The 17,310-nt window shown below is 41.9% G+C and overlaps 1 protein-coding gene across 50 annotated transcripts in view; it reads right to left on the bottom strand.

The window, feature by feature from the left end:
• Positions 1–17,310, bottom strand: part of Tm1 (tropomyosin 1) — a 55,181-nt gene that overhangs the window by 3,276 nt on the left and 34,595 nt on the right. For 28 of the 50 annotated variants that reach the window (XM_071682492.1, XM_071682480.1, XM_071682493.1 and 25 more), the window contains 6 exons: positions 12,477–12,610; positions 10,672–10,789; positions 9,928–9,998; positions 8,552–8,627; positions 8,009–8,071; positions 3,970–4,039 (listed from right to left, as the gene is read on the bottom strand). In XM_071682492.1, coding sequence (XP_071538593.1) covers positions 3,970–4,039; positions 8,009–8,071; positions 8,552–8,627; positions 9,928–9,998; positions 10,672–10,789; positions 12,477–12,610 — 532 coding nt within the window. Of the gene's footprint in view, positions 1–481; positions 606–3,969; positions 4,040–6,934; positions 6,998–7,461; positions 7,525–8,008; positions 8,072–8,551; positions 8,628–8,921; positions 8,993–9,927; positions 9,999–10,671; positions 10,790–11,123; positions 11,242–12,476; positions 12,611–17,310 lie in introns of all 50 variants that reach the window. The other 22 variants (XM_071682510.1, XM_071682505.1, XM_071682507.1 and 19 more) reach the window with 7 other exon arrangements.

The following is a 17,310-nucleotide window of genomic DNA, read 5'->3' as shown; positions in this document are numbered from 1 at the left end:
TTGCTTTTATATAATTTATCTCCCATTCTGTAAAAGTAAAAACATTTTCCACTAAAAACACTTGTAATGCAGGCATGGCCAATCGACTTAATTGAGATTTTTACAAGTTAACAATAAAAACTCTGATCCTATTTGCCAAGTTACTAAGAATTGTATCAGCATTTGTAAGAAGCTGATTTTGCATACAGACTGTACGAGATGTGCTGTACTTATTTCAGTAATAACTGAAGGATGAGAACAGGCAAATTCTTTTTATCATTACAAAGATATCCTTTTAAGTGCTAAGTGGTCAATAATAACTAGAGAAGGTAAAGTCCTTATATTTTGAAGCTGCTTTCAGAAAACAAGCAAAAAGTCTCAGAAAATGAAGTTTTACTTAAGTAAGAGTTCTATAAGAAATCCCTTTTCCTCTCCTGGATTGTAGCTTGAATAGAGCATGTGACTGGGTAGCAAGAGAGTTTGTGATGGTTTTGATGCCAACCTGTGACTTTCTGCTTCCTCCAGCGGGTCCTTGGATAATGTTTACATATTCTGGATGTCCTGTAGGGTGGCCTCCATGTCTGCTTGGAGCATCCTACTCTTATCTTTCTCGGCTACTAGATCGTCTGCAAACAAAAAACAAAACACACACACACATGCAAGGTTAAGGAGATAAAACAAAACTACTAAAATTAGGTAGTAAAAAAAACAAAATACAATTCATTTACGGTAAATAAAAAATACTAAAATACCAAAAGGGGCTCAATGTAACCTAAAGCACACCAAGACATAAATGCAAACCATGCTAAACATCCTCTAATAACTAATCATGACTCATAAAGAAACTCCCAGCCTGGTCTCACTCAGGTATGGACATCAGTAGATGGGACTGAGTGGTGCAAAATGCATAACTTTGGTTAATTTTCACTTATAAAGCTTTGGTCTAGACACCAAATGGTGAAACAATCTATCAATTGTGGTTTTCATGATCTTGAAAATTCCAAAAAACTTGGTATGTTCCTTCAGAGAGACGAAGCTGAGTTAAAGCATTAACTAAGCTTATTCTGAAGTACAAGTCTTCCAAAAGGCTTTTCCCTTAATCATATACGAGTTACCTTTATTAACCAAAGTTTATCATAACCACTCGTAGTTAAGCAAAAGGTCAGATGTAGGTCAGTATGCTCACGAAAAAAGGTCAAGTCAGGTCAAATCAGAGGAGTAGGGTAAACAACTGTAATATGGTGAGCCCATCTGCTGTGGAAGGTGAAAGGGTGAGTTGAGAGGAGCAGGAGGAATACTTGGTAAGGGGAAGCAACACGATGATTCACAACCCTCAATCTAATACCACATACCAAATCTGATACAACAACCATTTTCACTTAAGCATTTTATTCCTTTCCAAGCTTATCATAAAACACACTGGTTGGGTTGATCTTGGTATAAGGTATGGTCATGTGAAGTGAATTCAGAGTGTAACTGTATTCAGAAGGCAAGTAGCAACTTATTCCACCAAAAAAGTTTGGCTTTTTGCGCGTCCAGTCCAGAAATCGAAGTCCAAAACAGGGCTCAAACTTCTGTTTCCTTGGCACCAATTAAGATCTGAAGAGTGAGTAGGAGTTTCATCATTTGACACTATCAGGTAATGAGGGATGAATAACCTGTGTAAGGAACATGCAAAGGGTCGGGGATGATGCACCCAGTTGGTTAGGAGACAGCATCAACTCTCCTACCCAAGCTTTAAGGTTCTGGACACTTGACCAGTGCCGAACTTCACCTTAAGGCAGGTTGTGGTTGCTACTGTTTTCTGCCTATCCATGAGAGGCTTATTTTTAGGAGTAAAATTTATCTCGAGCATCAGGATTGTTAAGATGTAAATGATCCAATGTTATGGACATGAAATTTCCAAAATTGTAACTTGAATTGGGAAAGTTTAGCATAGGAACATAACATAGGATCTAACACCATACTGTTGCAGGTATTGGTGTATGTGTGGTATGTTGCCACACCAAAATGCAGGGACATGATCTAACAAGAACACTTTTGAGATCAGGACCACTGACTGTGTTGATGTTGAGGATGATTGCATAGAGGATGGGTAGGTAAGTAAATGGGCAGGGATGTAGTCAGGGTTGTGGCCAGCACTGCAATAAAATGTTATGACAGCTGGTAAGTGCTTATGGGGCACTAGCCAGCTCAAGGATATAGAGAGAGAGGTGTAGGTTATAAAACATTATTTAAGGAATTATAAAGGGGAAAAACTGGAGAAGGGGCAGGTCTTGTTAGGTCGTCCTGCCGTTGTCAAGAGTTAACATGGTCTTCTCAGTCACCTGGGGGGGGGGAACACCCTCTCCTCTACCATGCCTACCCATCCAACCACAAAATTACTTGCATAAGTTGGTAGGTGGCAGGCAATGGTAGAAGTAATAGGCACCACAGGGGTTGCTTTTGGCCATGTGGTAGACATGGAGAGGGACAACAAGATGTCGGGTGATGGTAGACAATGTCCTGAGGAAAGGCTCAGTTCACTGGCTACTACTAGGCACGGTCAGCGCCGGGAGTTAACAACTAACCTAGAGTAGTCTAAGCTGCAGCACGGCTAGCTAACACCTCAACACAAAAGATTCTCCTTCAACTTTGGCAGGTGTTTTTTTTTAACTAAGCAATGCAAAACTGGGTTTTTGAAAGATAACACAATAAAATTATCCATTAACATTTCAAAATAAATAAAATAGACTGTGCAATAATTACAAGATTTGAAGAGGAAAATAATATTTAATTTAAAGATCATTAACAAGGAAAAAATAATAAACTTACAATTAAACACTGAGAACAAAAAGGGGGAGGGTAGCAAGGACTGTTTAACTGTATTAGTTTGAGGACTGTAATGTGCAGCGAATCACGACAAAGACTATACACAAAGTTAGTACGGCGGCCCGGCCACTGACACTGCTATAAGGAGCAACAGTCCTAAGTTGCTTGCTAAGTGAAATAACAAGAAGCAAAAACAGAAATATATATTTATTTAAAAGCTTGTTCCCTTGTTGCAGAAGATGCGTAGATATTATTTGCACTTGCGATGATGCGCGAGGAAATAAAGAACCAATAAATGGAATGCCAATTCTAAAAAAAGAAAAAAAAGGGAGAGAAGCCAATGAGAGATGTGAGATACTTTACTAGACAGTACAGTGCCATTTAAGAGGAAGAATTTGGCTGTACGGTTTTGTTGAGTGTAGACGTGATAGCAGTGCCATAGTCGATGATGAATGTTGTCAATGGTGATTCTTAGTGTTAATGTTAAATGTTATAACTCCACTAGAAATTTTCATTTCGAACTATAGTTTGAAAGGAAAGCTAACTTTTACTCTGAAAGCTGATCGAAAGGGGGTTTCTGATTAGTGATCTGCGGCGAATGGGTCAAAGACTATGTTTATACAGCCTTTTATGCTGCAAAAGAGCTTCTTAATATCACATACTACAAAACATGACACTTATAATTTACAACTTTGCTGCAAAAGGCATAAGAAAGCCTTTTCAAGTAGTATGGGCCATAATGGGCATATGTTAAATGAGAATGAAAACTCAAGGCCAAAAGGGTGGAGACCGTTTGAATTGACAATAATGCTAAAGACTTCACAAAACGATGGTATACTTTTAGGACAGGATCACTGAAAATACAACAGACAGTTTGCGGTTACAGGATTATACATAATATACATTAGAGTCCAAATTCCAATATACTGTAACTACCAGTCAATTACAACTGTGACATCAGACGAATGTTAAATGTGGGAATGACAGAACAGACGAGGGTACAGTAGTGTTCAAGTGTTTATACAACTACATTTCTTTTTGTAAGCACACGTGTGCACAAACTAATGTCGATAACACATATATACGTATACACTAGAAAGTGGTAAGCACTCCATGTGGATTTGTGAGTGGAGTCGTTGTGTGTGTAAGTCTGTGTGTCAAGTGTATACGAAGACATACCTTCGAGCCTGTCGACCTCCTTCTGGAGCTTCTGCACAGACCTCTCAGCGAACTCAGCACGAGCCTCAGCCTAGGGTAGTGGGTCAACAGTTTAATATGTATGATAAAAATCCAGTCTCCAATGTATTGCACATAATTTTCAGGTATGTTCTTAAACCAAAATATTTCAGCATCACACACATGCTGCCAAGAGAATATCAAGCAGATGAACATTTTGGAAATTAAGCTAGAAACTACTCACCTTTTGACAGTCAACTCTGCAATCAACTTGATGATGCATTAGCTGGATTGTTGCCCTTCCCACCAACATGCCTGGGATACATATACCCATTATGATGTCTAATGCAAAGTTTAGAATTTTCTAGTCACCAAGAAAACCAAACGGTAGAGCAGAAGAGGTAGAAGCAAAACATGTCTGACCAGTAAGACATATGCTTAAGCAAGAGTAAATAAAGCATAATATACAGCACTTCAAGTGAAGAAAATCCCCATTCACACCTTTACAGACATCAAAATATCAGCCAGGCTGAAGAGAGGGATAACTCTAGAATTAACAGACTGAGCTAAATGAATGGCTCAATAGAATCAGGCCTGTTTAATTACAGGATCAATCAAAAGATTTTTCATAATATTCATGGTACGTAAGAATGAACACTAAGTAAGAGCACAAAAATTTTATTTTCCTATCTGTAATTCACGCAGCAACTGGGGGACTATCACAAAAATCTGATAAACAACCCTACTAATACCTTTTCCCTCAATTTTGTAGAACTAGGGAAGGTGGATTTGCCTTGACTGAACTTATCACCCTTAGCAGTAAAAAATATCTATAATAACTACAGTATTCATTCATGCTCTGCCTATAATGGCAACTATTTCCTTTAAAGCTTAAAAAGAAGTGTCAAAAATGCATACTGGAGAAAAGTTCCACCAAAGAACATCCCATACATGCTTAATTTTGGTAGTTGTTATTGGTAAAGTGTCACTGGCTACCCATGTAACTTTCCCTCCATGCAAGAGCAATGTACTGCAAAACAGCAGCTAGGTGTTGTGCAGAAAATTCCACTAGCTGGAAAAGAAAAGGCTGACCTAGCTTCAAATCTGCCAAATTATTGACTATTTTTTCCAAAATATGACCAATCAGCATTGCTGAGATTGCTTAATCAAAATAATGTACTTCACTGAAAACCAGTAATATAAAGTTCAACAAATCATAACCATGTAACTTTAGTTCAAATTTGAAGCAGACATGCCTTAAAATATAGAAGTTCTGGCTATCTGAAGAAATCTCAACTCTTGGCAGTAGTAGCCATCATGGATGCTGGCTGGGGTTGCAAGACAGTTTTGAAGAGAGCCCTCTACAGGACCATATTTACCAAGTTTGATTAAAATTAGCAAAGTTGTTTCATAATGAGAGATTTTTATGTGAATTTTTGACAAAATTAGCCATCTGTGCATAATCAGCAAAATTATATATTTAACATAAAATCCTACATCGTATGTTAAACAACTCATAATAATTCAGCTACAGTTAAAATGTTCAACTAATTCAGATTTAAAAGAAAAGTCTGTGGCTCTTTGGGGAAATTTCTATTTCTAAGCATCTATAAAGTGAAGAGTTATTGCACAGATTAATGTTAGAAACATTGGCAATCTTGAATTGTGTTCAGGGTCAGAATACACAGTTTTCAAAACAGACCATCCCTGATAAGATAAAATCAAATGGGTCTTTTGGTTTCACAGGAGAAAATGACCATGATGGTTGGAGGTAACCACAGTTTTAAAAGCTGACTACCCACACAAATGCTAGTCTAAATCAGCCCTGTAATTTCAGAGAGGACTAGTGTTAAAAGTTAAGGGGTTGGCAACAGACAATATTGGGATTACCAAGACAAATTTTGAAAAGGGGCCACTAAAAGACCATCTCCATCAAGTATGGTTCAAATTAGCTTCATAACATCAGAGAGGAAGATTAAAATGTAAGAAGGCAGGGGATGGATGATCTTCAATAAGCAACTATCTTGGAAGATGGTTGGGATCATTGAACTCAATTCTGAGAAAGGGGCCATCCCTGCAAAGTATGGTTCAAACTGGTCCAGTAGTTTCTGTGAAGACTGCATTTTAGTAGCAATGGCCATCCTGGATAATGGCTGGGGATCATCTAATACTATTATGAGAATAGTGTTAAAGTCTGGTTCAAACTGGCTCAAAAGCTTCAAAGAAGAATAAAATGTGAAAAGTAAACAGACATATGATGCATGAACATGGAAAGAGATGGATGACATGGGGGTCACCAAACACAATTTGGTTATGGGCTCACCCTAGAGCCATCCCTACAGAGACTGGTTTACATAAGGACTGAAATGTTTCAAGTTATTGGATGCACTATTAACAGCAGCTATCCTGGTTGGGGGGACAAGGTCATCAAATGCAGTTTTGAGAGGGGACTACCAAAGGACTATCCCTGCCAAGTTTGGTTTATAATGGCCAAGCAATTTCAAAAGACTGAAATATGAAAAGTTAATGGACAAGCCATGGATGACAGGTGATGGAAAAAGCTCACACTGCCTTAAGCCAAGTGAGCTATAAAATGGCTCTGCTGGAAGTGAACACCAAAGCACAGAAAGAGCAGTTATGAAATAGTCAAGTTGCCATCAATTACCTCAGATCTGAACAGAAAACTCTCAACTCAGATTCGATCATCTTATTTTCATCTACACAATCATGAACATTAAATGCAGACCCAAGACATTTAAACAATATCTTTATATATTCTAGCACTTAGCAGTGGTGCAGTTTTCACGAGGGGTTTAGAAAGGTGCAATAAATATTAGCATTTAGTTACTTGTCTATGTCAGAAGAAGGCAAAAAGTATTGTTAAGCTATGTGAAAAGTACTTAGTGAAGCCTGTGTGGAAGCGTGTCAAGCGTGTACTGAAGGTGCTGAAATGGATAGAATCATATACCTCTCTCATACGGTGGGTCAGCTCCTTGATCTGCTCCTCAAAGTTATCCTCCCTCTGTGCAGCCTAAAACAACAACAGTAACAAGAGAGAGAGTTAACAGGGAGCACTTGAAGTAAAAGCACCTACCATCAGGATACACATACATACACAGCCAAGCACCTGGGATCTTCACCAGCCACAGCTCCGAGGATCACCTGCCTACCCACAGAAAGATCCAACAAACAACTGTATACAGTAACCCTGCAGCAAAAAATAACAATCCTGGGACACCATCAGATGGCTGACAGACAGAAAGAAAAGGTATATCTAAGATGCCCCACCCATTCACTTACCTCATGTCACTGCCAACAAGATACAGCTGCAATCCGCAGGCGTACAACTCTGCACTATTCCAAAGATTTCTACCATGTTTTTCTTTAAACCCATAAGGTGACAAAACAATGTTGACAGGATAAGAGAAAAAGATTCCCAACAGACCAATGCACCATACATTTTGCTTTAAGCCATAAGTACTACTACAACATTACCTCTCTCAAGCTCTGCGTCAAACTTCTCAGCTGCAACTCCAGCTTGTCTTCTTTCTGCGCAGACTGTTGTGTTCACACACAGGAAATATATCTAAGTTAGTTTACACTAAACTGGTTATGGCTACTAAAACAATAACTGCTGACCAAATCAGATGTGAGTAGTCTATGCGCACACACACACACACACGCACAGTAAGATATTCTAATGCTCGAATGTGTGATAAACTTCGAACCTTTTTATTTTTTTTGAGTTCAATCAAAAAGAAATTTTAAACGTTCCAGGTTCTAAATTCACACCATCCAACAATAGTAATCACTTGTATTGCTATATCTTAGTCAATATTTTATTGGAAGTCAATATTTCAATTCCAATAACAACCTGCAACGGGTTAGTAGTTTGAGAACAATTTTTTTTCTTCTAAGTATTAGGAACACCAGAAAACCTCTGATAGTTAATGGCAAGTGCAATGACTACACTCAATACACATCAAGAACAAGATGACAACAAATCAAAATCATTGTCCTAAGTGGGTGGTTGCATCATTACCGCCTTCAGCTTGTTTGTAAGGGTCTTGATCTGCTCCTTGTATGCCTCCTCACGCTGGTTGGCCTGTTGGGGGAATGTGGGATTAACAATAATTCTATGGGCCTAATTAGGGATCTATCACGGCAAGACACCACGGGAGACGGTCACTGCTCTTAATACCTGTTAAAAAAAAGGTGACATTTTTTTCATGTGAACTCGAAAAATAGTACCCAAATTAGCCAACAAGAAAAATGAAGTGGTGCGTGCAGCTTTCTTACATTGCCATAGCTTCTTGACAGAACTTGTGTAAGATTAAATCACAAATGCTATCAGATTTACAATTAATTGAAACTACCATTATCAAATTAAACAATTATTCATTCTGCTGCTCAAGTAACAAGATTTCTAAAGTTATCATAATCTGGAGACCTAAACGAATGGCAAAAAAGAATTGCACGGCATGGAAAAGATTTTTCTTCCCCCCCCCCCCTCCTCCAATCAATAGGACAGCTAAGTCTCCCTCATCGACTGACAATGTTTGAACGATGTCACAGATGGTCTTACCTTCTCCTCAGACACCTCAAGAGACTTCAAGTTGTTGCCAACGACACGCAGCTCCTCCTCAAGCTCGACGATCTTCCTGTAAAAGCAAGAGATGGCATCAGTCACGGTCCCAATGCCTGTAATGTGCAAAGCACAAACACCCCACTCTAATGAATCATATAAAACCAGTAAACTCAAATACTAAAAAAGAATGGACTTCCACAAAATAACAATGAAACCTGCGAAAAATGGAAACTTCATCATACTTAAACTTGTCAAAATTTAACATTCTTAAATTTACAAATAACACAAATTCAAAATGAGCGTTTACGTAAAGATGTTATTTATGGTACAACAAACAGCTGTGATGACATAATACAATGGTACTCACCCCTCAGCGGCTTCTGCCCTTTCTTCTGCCCTTTCCAGGTCATTCTCCAACATGACGCACTTGCGGGCCAACTACGGGTCACCCAGGGTCACGCAGCACCAAGATAAACAATCAAACAAAGGCACTACTATTACTCGTGTGTCATGCAGTGACGTCAACGCTAAATGGTGTTGTAAAGTGCTGACGGCCGGGTGCATATTGGGAATAAGCAAGTAGCACAATCCAGCTCATCAAAATACCCCCGAATTTTCTAATGTGTCTCACTTGATTGGTCCCAATATACACAATTACAGTACCATAATACTGAAGCCTGTCAGCCTGTGAGGCCGTGCACAGTGGCATAAATTGTCATGCAAATAAAAATCCCTTACTAATAAAGAAAGGAAAACTAATCGGAAGTGTTAAACAAACCAAGCAAAATAATATGAACAAAAAAAAAAAATACAATGTACACATCAAAATAACAACTATGCGATAACAAGTCCCTGTGGAGAGAAGACTAATCAATCAATGCTGGCTAAGTGCTTATGGTGAGGGTGCGGCAGACTTGAAACCTGCAACACACCTCTATCTTAAGCCCGTCATGATTGGCTCACTTAGTTCCGGTGTATGCGTCTGCAGATGTATGTCTGTTGTGTGGTTCAAAATCACAAGAGTTCACCGATGTTTACACTGAAAACAGCTGTGCAGCTGCACGTTTTTAAGTGATACAGAACGTAAGTTGGTGGTACCTGCACACAACAAAACATACATTCGTTAACGCGATATCACTGTCTACTTCTAGTAACCCTCACATGAGACTATAGCAATGACATTAATACTAAGTATTCCTGCTGGTAACGTCAAATGATGGCACAACACGTAGGAGCGTGCGTTGAAAAATGTCACCCCCCAAAAAAATGTTGTAACATGCACATCTCAGTTCTACACAACACACATCATGAGGTCTGAGGCCTCGGGTGAGAGAAAATATCCCGTGCTGAACCACCTAAAACCTGACACTTACGATTCACCAGTCTCGGCACGCTCCTCAGCACGCTCAAGGTCAGCCTCAACCATGGCCAGCTTACGGGCAACCTGTAGACGTGGGTGGGAGTAAAAGTCAGTGAAAAGAAAGGCGGCGGAAGGGATGCCTGAGTTACTGAGAGGATGTATCCAGTAAGAGACACCGCCAATCTCTTCAAGGGTGCAGCAATTACGTGTAAATGCGGAGTTAATGGTGGAAAAAAACTACAACTATCTTCTCATCTGTAGTAAAGCTTTAGCTGTTTAAGTAGAATTCGGAAGTAATTTACACACGACTAATATGATGTATTTTTACAGATGACTGATAAATGTTTTTTCTATGATGAATTTTAAATAAAAACTGATGCTAGGGATCGCAGAATAACATCTGCTTAAAGCAGAATCCGTTGTTAATCATGCTTCCTCAGAACTACTAAGATAAACACGCATCAAACTCAACGTTTCAAGTTCACAGAAGACTGTGAGTGACTGCCGACAGTTAGTAAGAGTAAAGACATGGCTAAGAAGACACATTTTCTACAATATTATGGATGAGTTAACACAGGATGACCTAAGGGAAGAGTTGGGCAGCACACTCCTGAAACAGACGAGATACAGTCGTGAGACAAAACGAGTTAGTAAAAACTACTGGCGGCCGGCACTGTTGGGCGCCTAGCTTCACGCGACTGTTAGAGACGTGTGACAACATTGTCAAGCATGGCTCCTGCCATCATGCGGCAATCACCTCGTCGTATTTCCTGTCTGCCTCCTCAGCCAAGAAGCGGGCCTCTTTGAGCTGGTTCTCGAGGGCGTCCATACGCTCCTCATCGGACAGGGAGCGATTCTCCAGCACCTTGCGCATGCTGTAGGGAAGGAACAAGCCGGCGGGTTAGCTGGAGGGTGAACCCACCCGACGCCAGACATCCATGGTAGTATACTGCTACTGCTGTCGGACCCCAAACTTCAACAGCCACTGAAACACCTAAGAAAATAGGATTATTTCTTCACTGGCCATGTCAACGGTGCCATGTTGTAGGAAGGAGGCTGTAACAGTTCGCTTGAATTGTTTCTTTAATTAAACTTGCAGTAACCTTCACTTGGGCAACTGTCCTCGTTCCTGCTTACGTGGCACCCGTATTTGGCTGTGATATAAGTGGTTTCCCAACACCTGTGACACAGGGCATTAAGAAGGCGTACCTCTTCGTATTTCTTATCTGCCTCCTCGGCTATATGTTTAGCCTGTGCCAGCTGAGTCTCCAAGATGCCCACACGATCATCTTCCATGTTTGCTCGGTTTTCCAGACATTTGCGGGCCCTGGTGACCGTGTTGGGAAGTGACAGCAGAGGTTGATCGTGAACAGTTGTTTTCATGGGATCATGGTGAAAGTGGAGGTTCGGTTTTTGGTAGGACATCCAACATAAGCGGCAGGAAGATAACATGGGGGAAATATGGTTTGATTAAAATGAGGGCTATATATTAATAAGTCTTTATAAACTAAAAAAAGACAGTTAAGATCCCAATGGAACATGCACATGTGTGTGTGTGTGTGTGTGTGTGTGTGTGTGTGTGTGTGTGTGTTGTAAAGCGGGAAAATATCACCTGAAGATTCGGCGCTAACGTTTTCCTATCTTTGGCTAGGCTAGGCTTAACTTAGACCAGGCTCGTACTCTCGCCTAACCAAACACAGTCTAGAAACACGGGTGTGGACCGAACCTTCATGTGATCAAAAGAGTATATCTAAGAAAAATACTTTTCAGGCTATGCCAAATGATAGGCTAATGGAAAAATTTAACCCTGTACTTTGCTGAAGTGCCAGTATGTATGTAAGTATGCGTATGTGCATGGATTGTGGTCATGGATGTCTCCATAACCAGATCATTCAAAATCTGATAAAAAAAAGTCAACTGATATTGATGACTGTTTAAATACGCCCTGATATAACTGCTGAAACCATTAATGGAAGAATGCAGATGAATACATACGGCGGTGAAGGGCTTGGCAGTATGGTTTGTGGTGAGCGGGCATGTGCGACCCCGGCGTTAAGAAACTTACCTGGAGTGGCCTCGTCAACCCTGGTCGGGGACAAGTAACCACAAGGGGGCGCGTGGCACCACCAAGCTTACTACACCATTCCAACACTATGCCTTTTGATTGTTTGCCTGCTTTGTTTTCTGACTCTCATTCTCTCCCCTGTTCTACTTTTTTTCTAATAATTGTCCATCGCTATGAAGAATATGATATGACGCGGTTTTGTCGTATGTAAGGTGTGCAGTAAGGGCTGGGGACGAGTTGGCCCGACCTCTCCCCCAGCACCGCCGACCCACGCCCCCACAACCACACACCACCTACTGCGGAAAAAGAAAGAGGACAGCAGTTGTAGGTGTGGGCGGGGGCGTGGTTGAGTGGCAAACTGAGCGGGTCAGAGTGCCTCCTGCACCGCCTGCTCAGCCTGGAGGGCGGCGAAGAGACGCTCCACTTCGGCCCCAATATCGGCGATGCGGGAGAGGAGGTGCTGGGCACGCTGGTCCTGCTCGTCAGGAGATACTGACCGCTCTGATTCGTCGGCGGCCTGGGAAGCTTCAGCCAGCTTAGTGGTGGCGGTGTTCAGACGCTCCTCAGAGCGCTCCAAGTCCTCCTCCAGCAGCTGGATGCGACGGTTAAGTGCGGCCACCTCACCCTCAGCCTGTATAGAGAAAAAACGGCGACCAATCAGAGCACCGCCTTCAACACCACTGCGTTAGTTTTCTGTTGCTGATCACTTGCACACAATAAGCAACTGCTTGTCTATATGTGCAATATTCTAACAGACATACACCACTCATAACTCTTGAAAAAATTCTTTGAAAGGCCACTTTCATCCATGCTTTACATGACCACTTTCATTTTTTTCTCCACTTTCTAAATAGCTTTTACACACTGAATTAGTAATGGCAGAATGGAGTGAATCAGTTTTACGTATTGATGATGTTCAGTTTAACATGATGAACTTAACCAAAAAAATAAAGCATAAAACGAAATGAATAACGAAAACAACTGAGTAACAAAAATAATAATGAAACCAATTATAAAAGTTAGTGATTCAGGGTATGCTTTGGGGTGGGGGGGTTTACCTGCAGCTTCAAGAGGAGGTACACCTTGTCACATGCGTGGGGTATTCAGAGTCTGTATGAAGAAAGGGTTACATGGGGGAGTGGGGGGGGGGGGGGGATTTTTAACTGCCAATTCGGTAAGCAAATGGCCATTTATTGCAATAATTAGTTCACAAGAAATAAATATGAATTAAAGTTCCATATATAACCAATACAGAACGACAATACATATAAGTAGTTTAAGAGAAAACAAAGATATCCACTGCAAATAAAAAAAAGATAATTAATGCAAATGACAGACGATCACAAAAATTTAACCCATTGCTTGGCAACATAACTAGGAATGTGCGTTTAATTTAGTTTGCTATAAAAGACACAAGAGCAGCAAAGCATGAAGCACTATTGTTGCCCCTCCAATCCCCTAACCGGACAGCTAGAACATCAACAATCATAACGGATTTTCCCACGCCGATCATGCTATCCCATCACCTCCATAATTCTAACTATAAAAAACTCAAACCAGTGACATCTTGAGAAACCTGCAGGTCTTCACAAATATAAACAAGCAAGTGGTTTCTTCTTTGTTCTAGTGGCGATAGCGGTTATCATCCGGCCCACAGTGACCTCTGGTCGCCAGGATCAGTAAGTTCTAGACGACATGGGAAGGTCCACGCCGTCTGGAACTCAAACAATGCCACCTGTTACCCTGACACTACACCCTCACTTTCTACCCTACACTAATTACAGCATGAGGCAGCTCTCTACGTTCACCGTCTCAAAACCCATTTCACAATCTACTCATAAGCACAAATTGACTTCTCTGAGGTTTACTGCATTTCAATAATATTAAGTCAGGGGCAAATGGGCTGGGAGTCAGGGAGGGGGATGTGGAGGAGTCTTTCGGCCAGTGAGTCATCCAATGGCTACCCTTGGTTGGCCTTATAAGGTAGCAGTCTTCTCATTGATTCCCCAAGCCGTTCCCGAACACTGTCTACAATAAGAGATAAATGAATGGTGGAGGGAAACAGGCACTGCTATGGTGTACTCTCATGCAAGATAAAAACAAAAAAAAATATTCCCTATAGCTGTCCGTCGGGGACTATCTGGATTTATGAAGGGGCAACAAGCCTTCAAGCTTTATAATAAAAAAAAAAAAAAAAATCATTAGGTGTTTTTTTCAAGTATCTGAGGGACAGATGTTCCAAGAACATGGTAAAAAAATGAGCCAAGCAGCATACCCACGTTAAAGCGGGTACCGATGGTTGCTCTGTTACTGCACTCTGGTCTTACAAATGGTACAAGCCTAATATGACATCACATGACAGTTTCTTTCATAAGATGGACACAATCTGTTGATAGTTCTCCTACAGGATGGACACTACAGTGGCATACAGCTTAGTTACAAAATTCTTCACGTTATTTTTCTTCCATTTCAGTATTTCCAACTACAGTTGGTATTGCAGAGTGGCTTCGGAAAAGCTCTTTATTCGTTCGACCGACATATGTGTCACAAGCTAAGGTAGGCGGTTGACCCTTGGCAACAAGTGAAAGCTTTGCATAGACAGAAAGATGATGTTAGAGAAACAAGACGAAGGTAAGGCATTGCAGTGTGTCCTGCTACCACACATATATAATCATGTTCCAGCAAAAACACATGATAAAGAGCATCCGCTGTCACGCTCTCTAACACATACGGTCCGACCGACTCTGCTACTTGCTCTTTATGTGGCAGTCTGTTCTTAAACCTTATCTTTACCAATCAACGTGTCTTACTCTACTTCCACAGAAAATTTCCAGATTTGAATAAATGGGAAACAGTCTACTGAAGCGTCAAGATTTCCCTTACATGCATTGCTGTGGAAAGACGCGTATGTCCAGTGGATGCGGGTGACGAACAGCACAGCACGAATGCAGGGGCTGTGTAGAGATTGACAGACAAATGAGCACGAACATTATGCGATGAAGTTTCAGTACGTGTGTATGTGACTGTGTGTGTCCTACCAGCCAGGGCAGCAGCAACAGCGCCACCACCGTCATGATGTTGTTGATGCTGCCGCCGCCCCGGCCAGCCTGGCTGTGACCGCCCCAATGGCTGGGTAGTGGCCGGGTGCTGGGCACGCACACGCCATGTCCATGTTTGGCCGCATCCCCCATCCCGCCCGCTCATGCCTCCTCCCTCCCTCCCATGAGACCCGGCCCAGCCACACACCAACTCCCCCTTAAGACCTAACCCACCCTCCACATCCCTTATAACAGGAGCTCCACTCCGAATGTTAACCATGGCACTTTTCGTCTTGGGTACGCTTAACCATGGACACAAATTCCATAAAACAGCCGATACAACTCGGGTATCCATGAATTCAAACGCTCGTTTTAACTTATGCGCCTGATCAAACCTCACTAATGCATTATATATATATATATATATATATATATATATATATATATATACACACTATGTTTGGAGGAGGCAAAGACTGACTAGCTGTGGGATGAGCTGGCGGGCAAAGCCTGGTTGAGGTAACGGGAGGGTGACGCTCCCTGACGGATGCGCTCTAGAACTTCAGATAACTTTTTATGCGATACTAAACTCCCATAGGAAGACCCTCTAATCGCTGCTTCATCAGAGTCTGATGAAACACTACCTCACTAAGAACATATTCAAAACACGAGCTTCACCATGAATGTTAAAATCAAGATTCAAAACCCAAGAAAACACACTCTCCTATCTCAAAGGGCAGACAATACTGACTAATTTCTGAAGAGACCCCCACCATGATCAGTAGGTGAACCAACACAAGGGGTCAAACGCAACCCGGCTGTCATGCCACCCTTGCCTGGGGAACTCGCCTACTGGCCTCATACTTGTCATTTGGGAGACCCCAGTCATTGTTATCATTGTGCGTGTGTGTGTGGTGGGGAAGGGGTGTACCGGTGGGTGAGTGCTCCCTACAAGCCAAACTCTAGAGGTCGACGGCCTTGCAAACAAGCCTCGCCTGGCTCCATCTTCCACATGTCATCCATGCTTCCAATTGAAAAAAAAAAAAATACTGGCATGTATGTTTGTTACTTTTATTACAGTTGTACAGATTACGGTGTTCGATGACATGACTATCCCAGCTTTTCATTCCCCCACCTCAGGTGGTTTGACTTCCCATCGGTCAGTTATCCCTTCTACAAGGCAAGGCTTCATGACCGTACTTCAAACTTTTTACCTCCACTGTCTCATTAAAACTTTCTGCGTATCAGATCAAGTTACTGTGCACTATAAATAAACGTTACTGCAGTAACTACAGGGAATCTCCCCAAGGAGGGTTTGGGTGTGGTGGTGGGGAGCGTGTGTGGCAGGTGGTGAGCAGGGCGACATCCGGCCGCGGCTGTGTAGACCAGCCATCACATCGCTTACCACACTCGACGAAGCAGTCTTATTCCTCCCCCCTTTACTGTTGAGGATACACTAATATCATTTGACAAAAGCACAAAATTATCATATAGAGCGTTTCAAGCACGGTATAATCTTTCTACTACATAACATTAAGTTCTGGTATACAATAAAATACGTTAAAGCCACAGTGCTTAAAGAGCAAAGGGTGGTGAATGCCCACCAGGTTAGTGTTGTTTTTAACTGGTTACATCAACGCCTGGACAAATCAAATTACTGAGAAAAGATGATACTCAGCTGTCTAACCTGAAGACCGGGCCAGTGGCCGGTGGTGTAAATCCCACCGGACATGTCAAGTGCCCAGTTGTTGTTCCATGAGATAACACCCATTCTTGAAAAGTAACCATGAGTCCCAATCACACGACACTACACAAGTGGCTTTATATTCAACTCTTGGTCACCTGCATGTGCCATTACCGGTCAGCTGTAAAGCTGTTTACGACTAACGAATCGTATTTCCTTGAAAAATAATAGCCATATGACGTGCTTACATGGTCAGTGTAATCAGCTGTATCTACCACGCATATCTTATACTGTTTACGGTAACACATGCCAGGTGAAAGGGGGGAGGGGAGGAAGCGGGCACATGACAGTCTCGGATCAAGCTCGTCCTGACATTTGAGCCAGAGCGGTTCTTCTCCAGCTGATATCAACACTGTGCCGGTGCAAGATGGCCGAGGTAAGCAGCAGCAGCGCCGATGCGAGTCTCCGTTAGTTTGGACACAAACGCAGGGGGGATGGGGGAGCAGGCCGGCTGGTGGCGCACAGGGAGTGACCACGAACCCTCTCCCCTGGGGACTTTCATCAGCGGTGTAAACATGCAACTAGCCGTACGGACAAAGGCACTGGATG

This window comes from Panulirus ornatus, chromosome 34, assembly GCF_036320965.1.
Source record: "Panulirus ornatus isolate Po-2019 chromosome 34, ASM3632096v1, whole genome shotgun sequence".
Classification (NCBI taxonomy): domain Eukaryota; kingdom Metazoa; phylum Arthropoda; class Malacostraca; order Decapoda; family Palinuridae; genus Panulirus; species Panulirus ornatus.
Note: the sequence above shows the minus strand (reverse complement) of the source record. Positions and strands in the feature narration are given on the sequence as shown.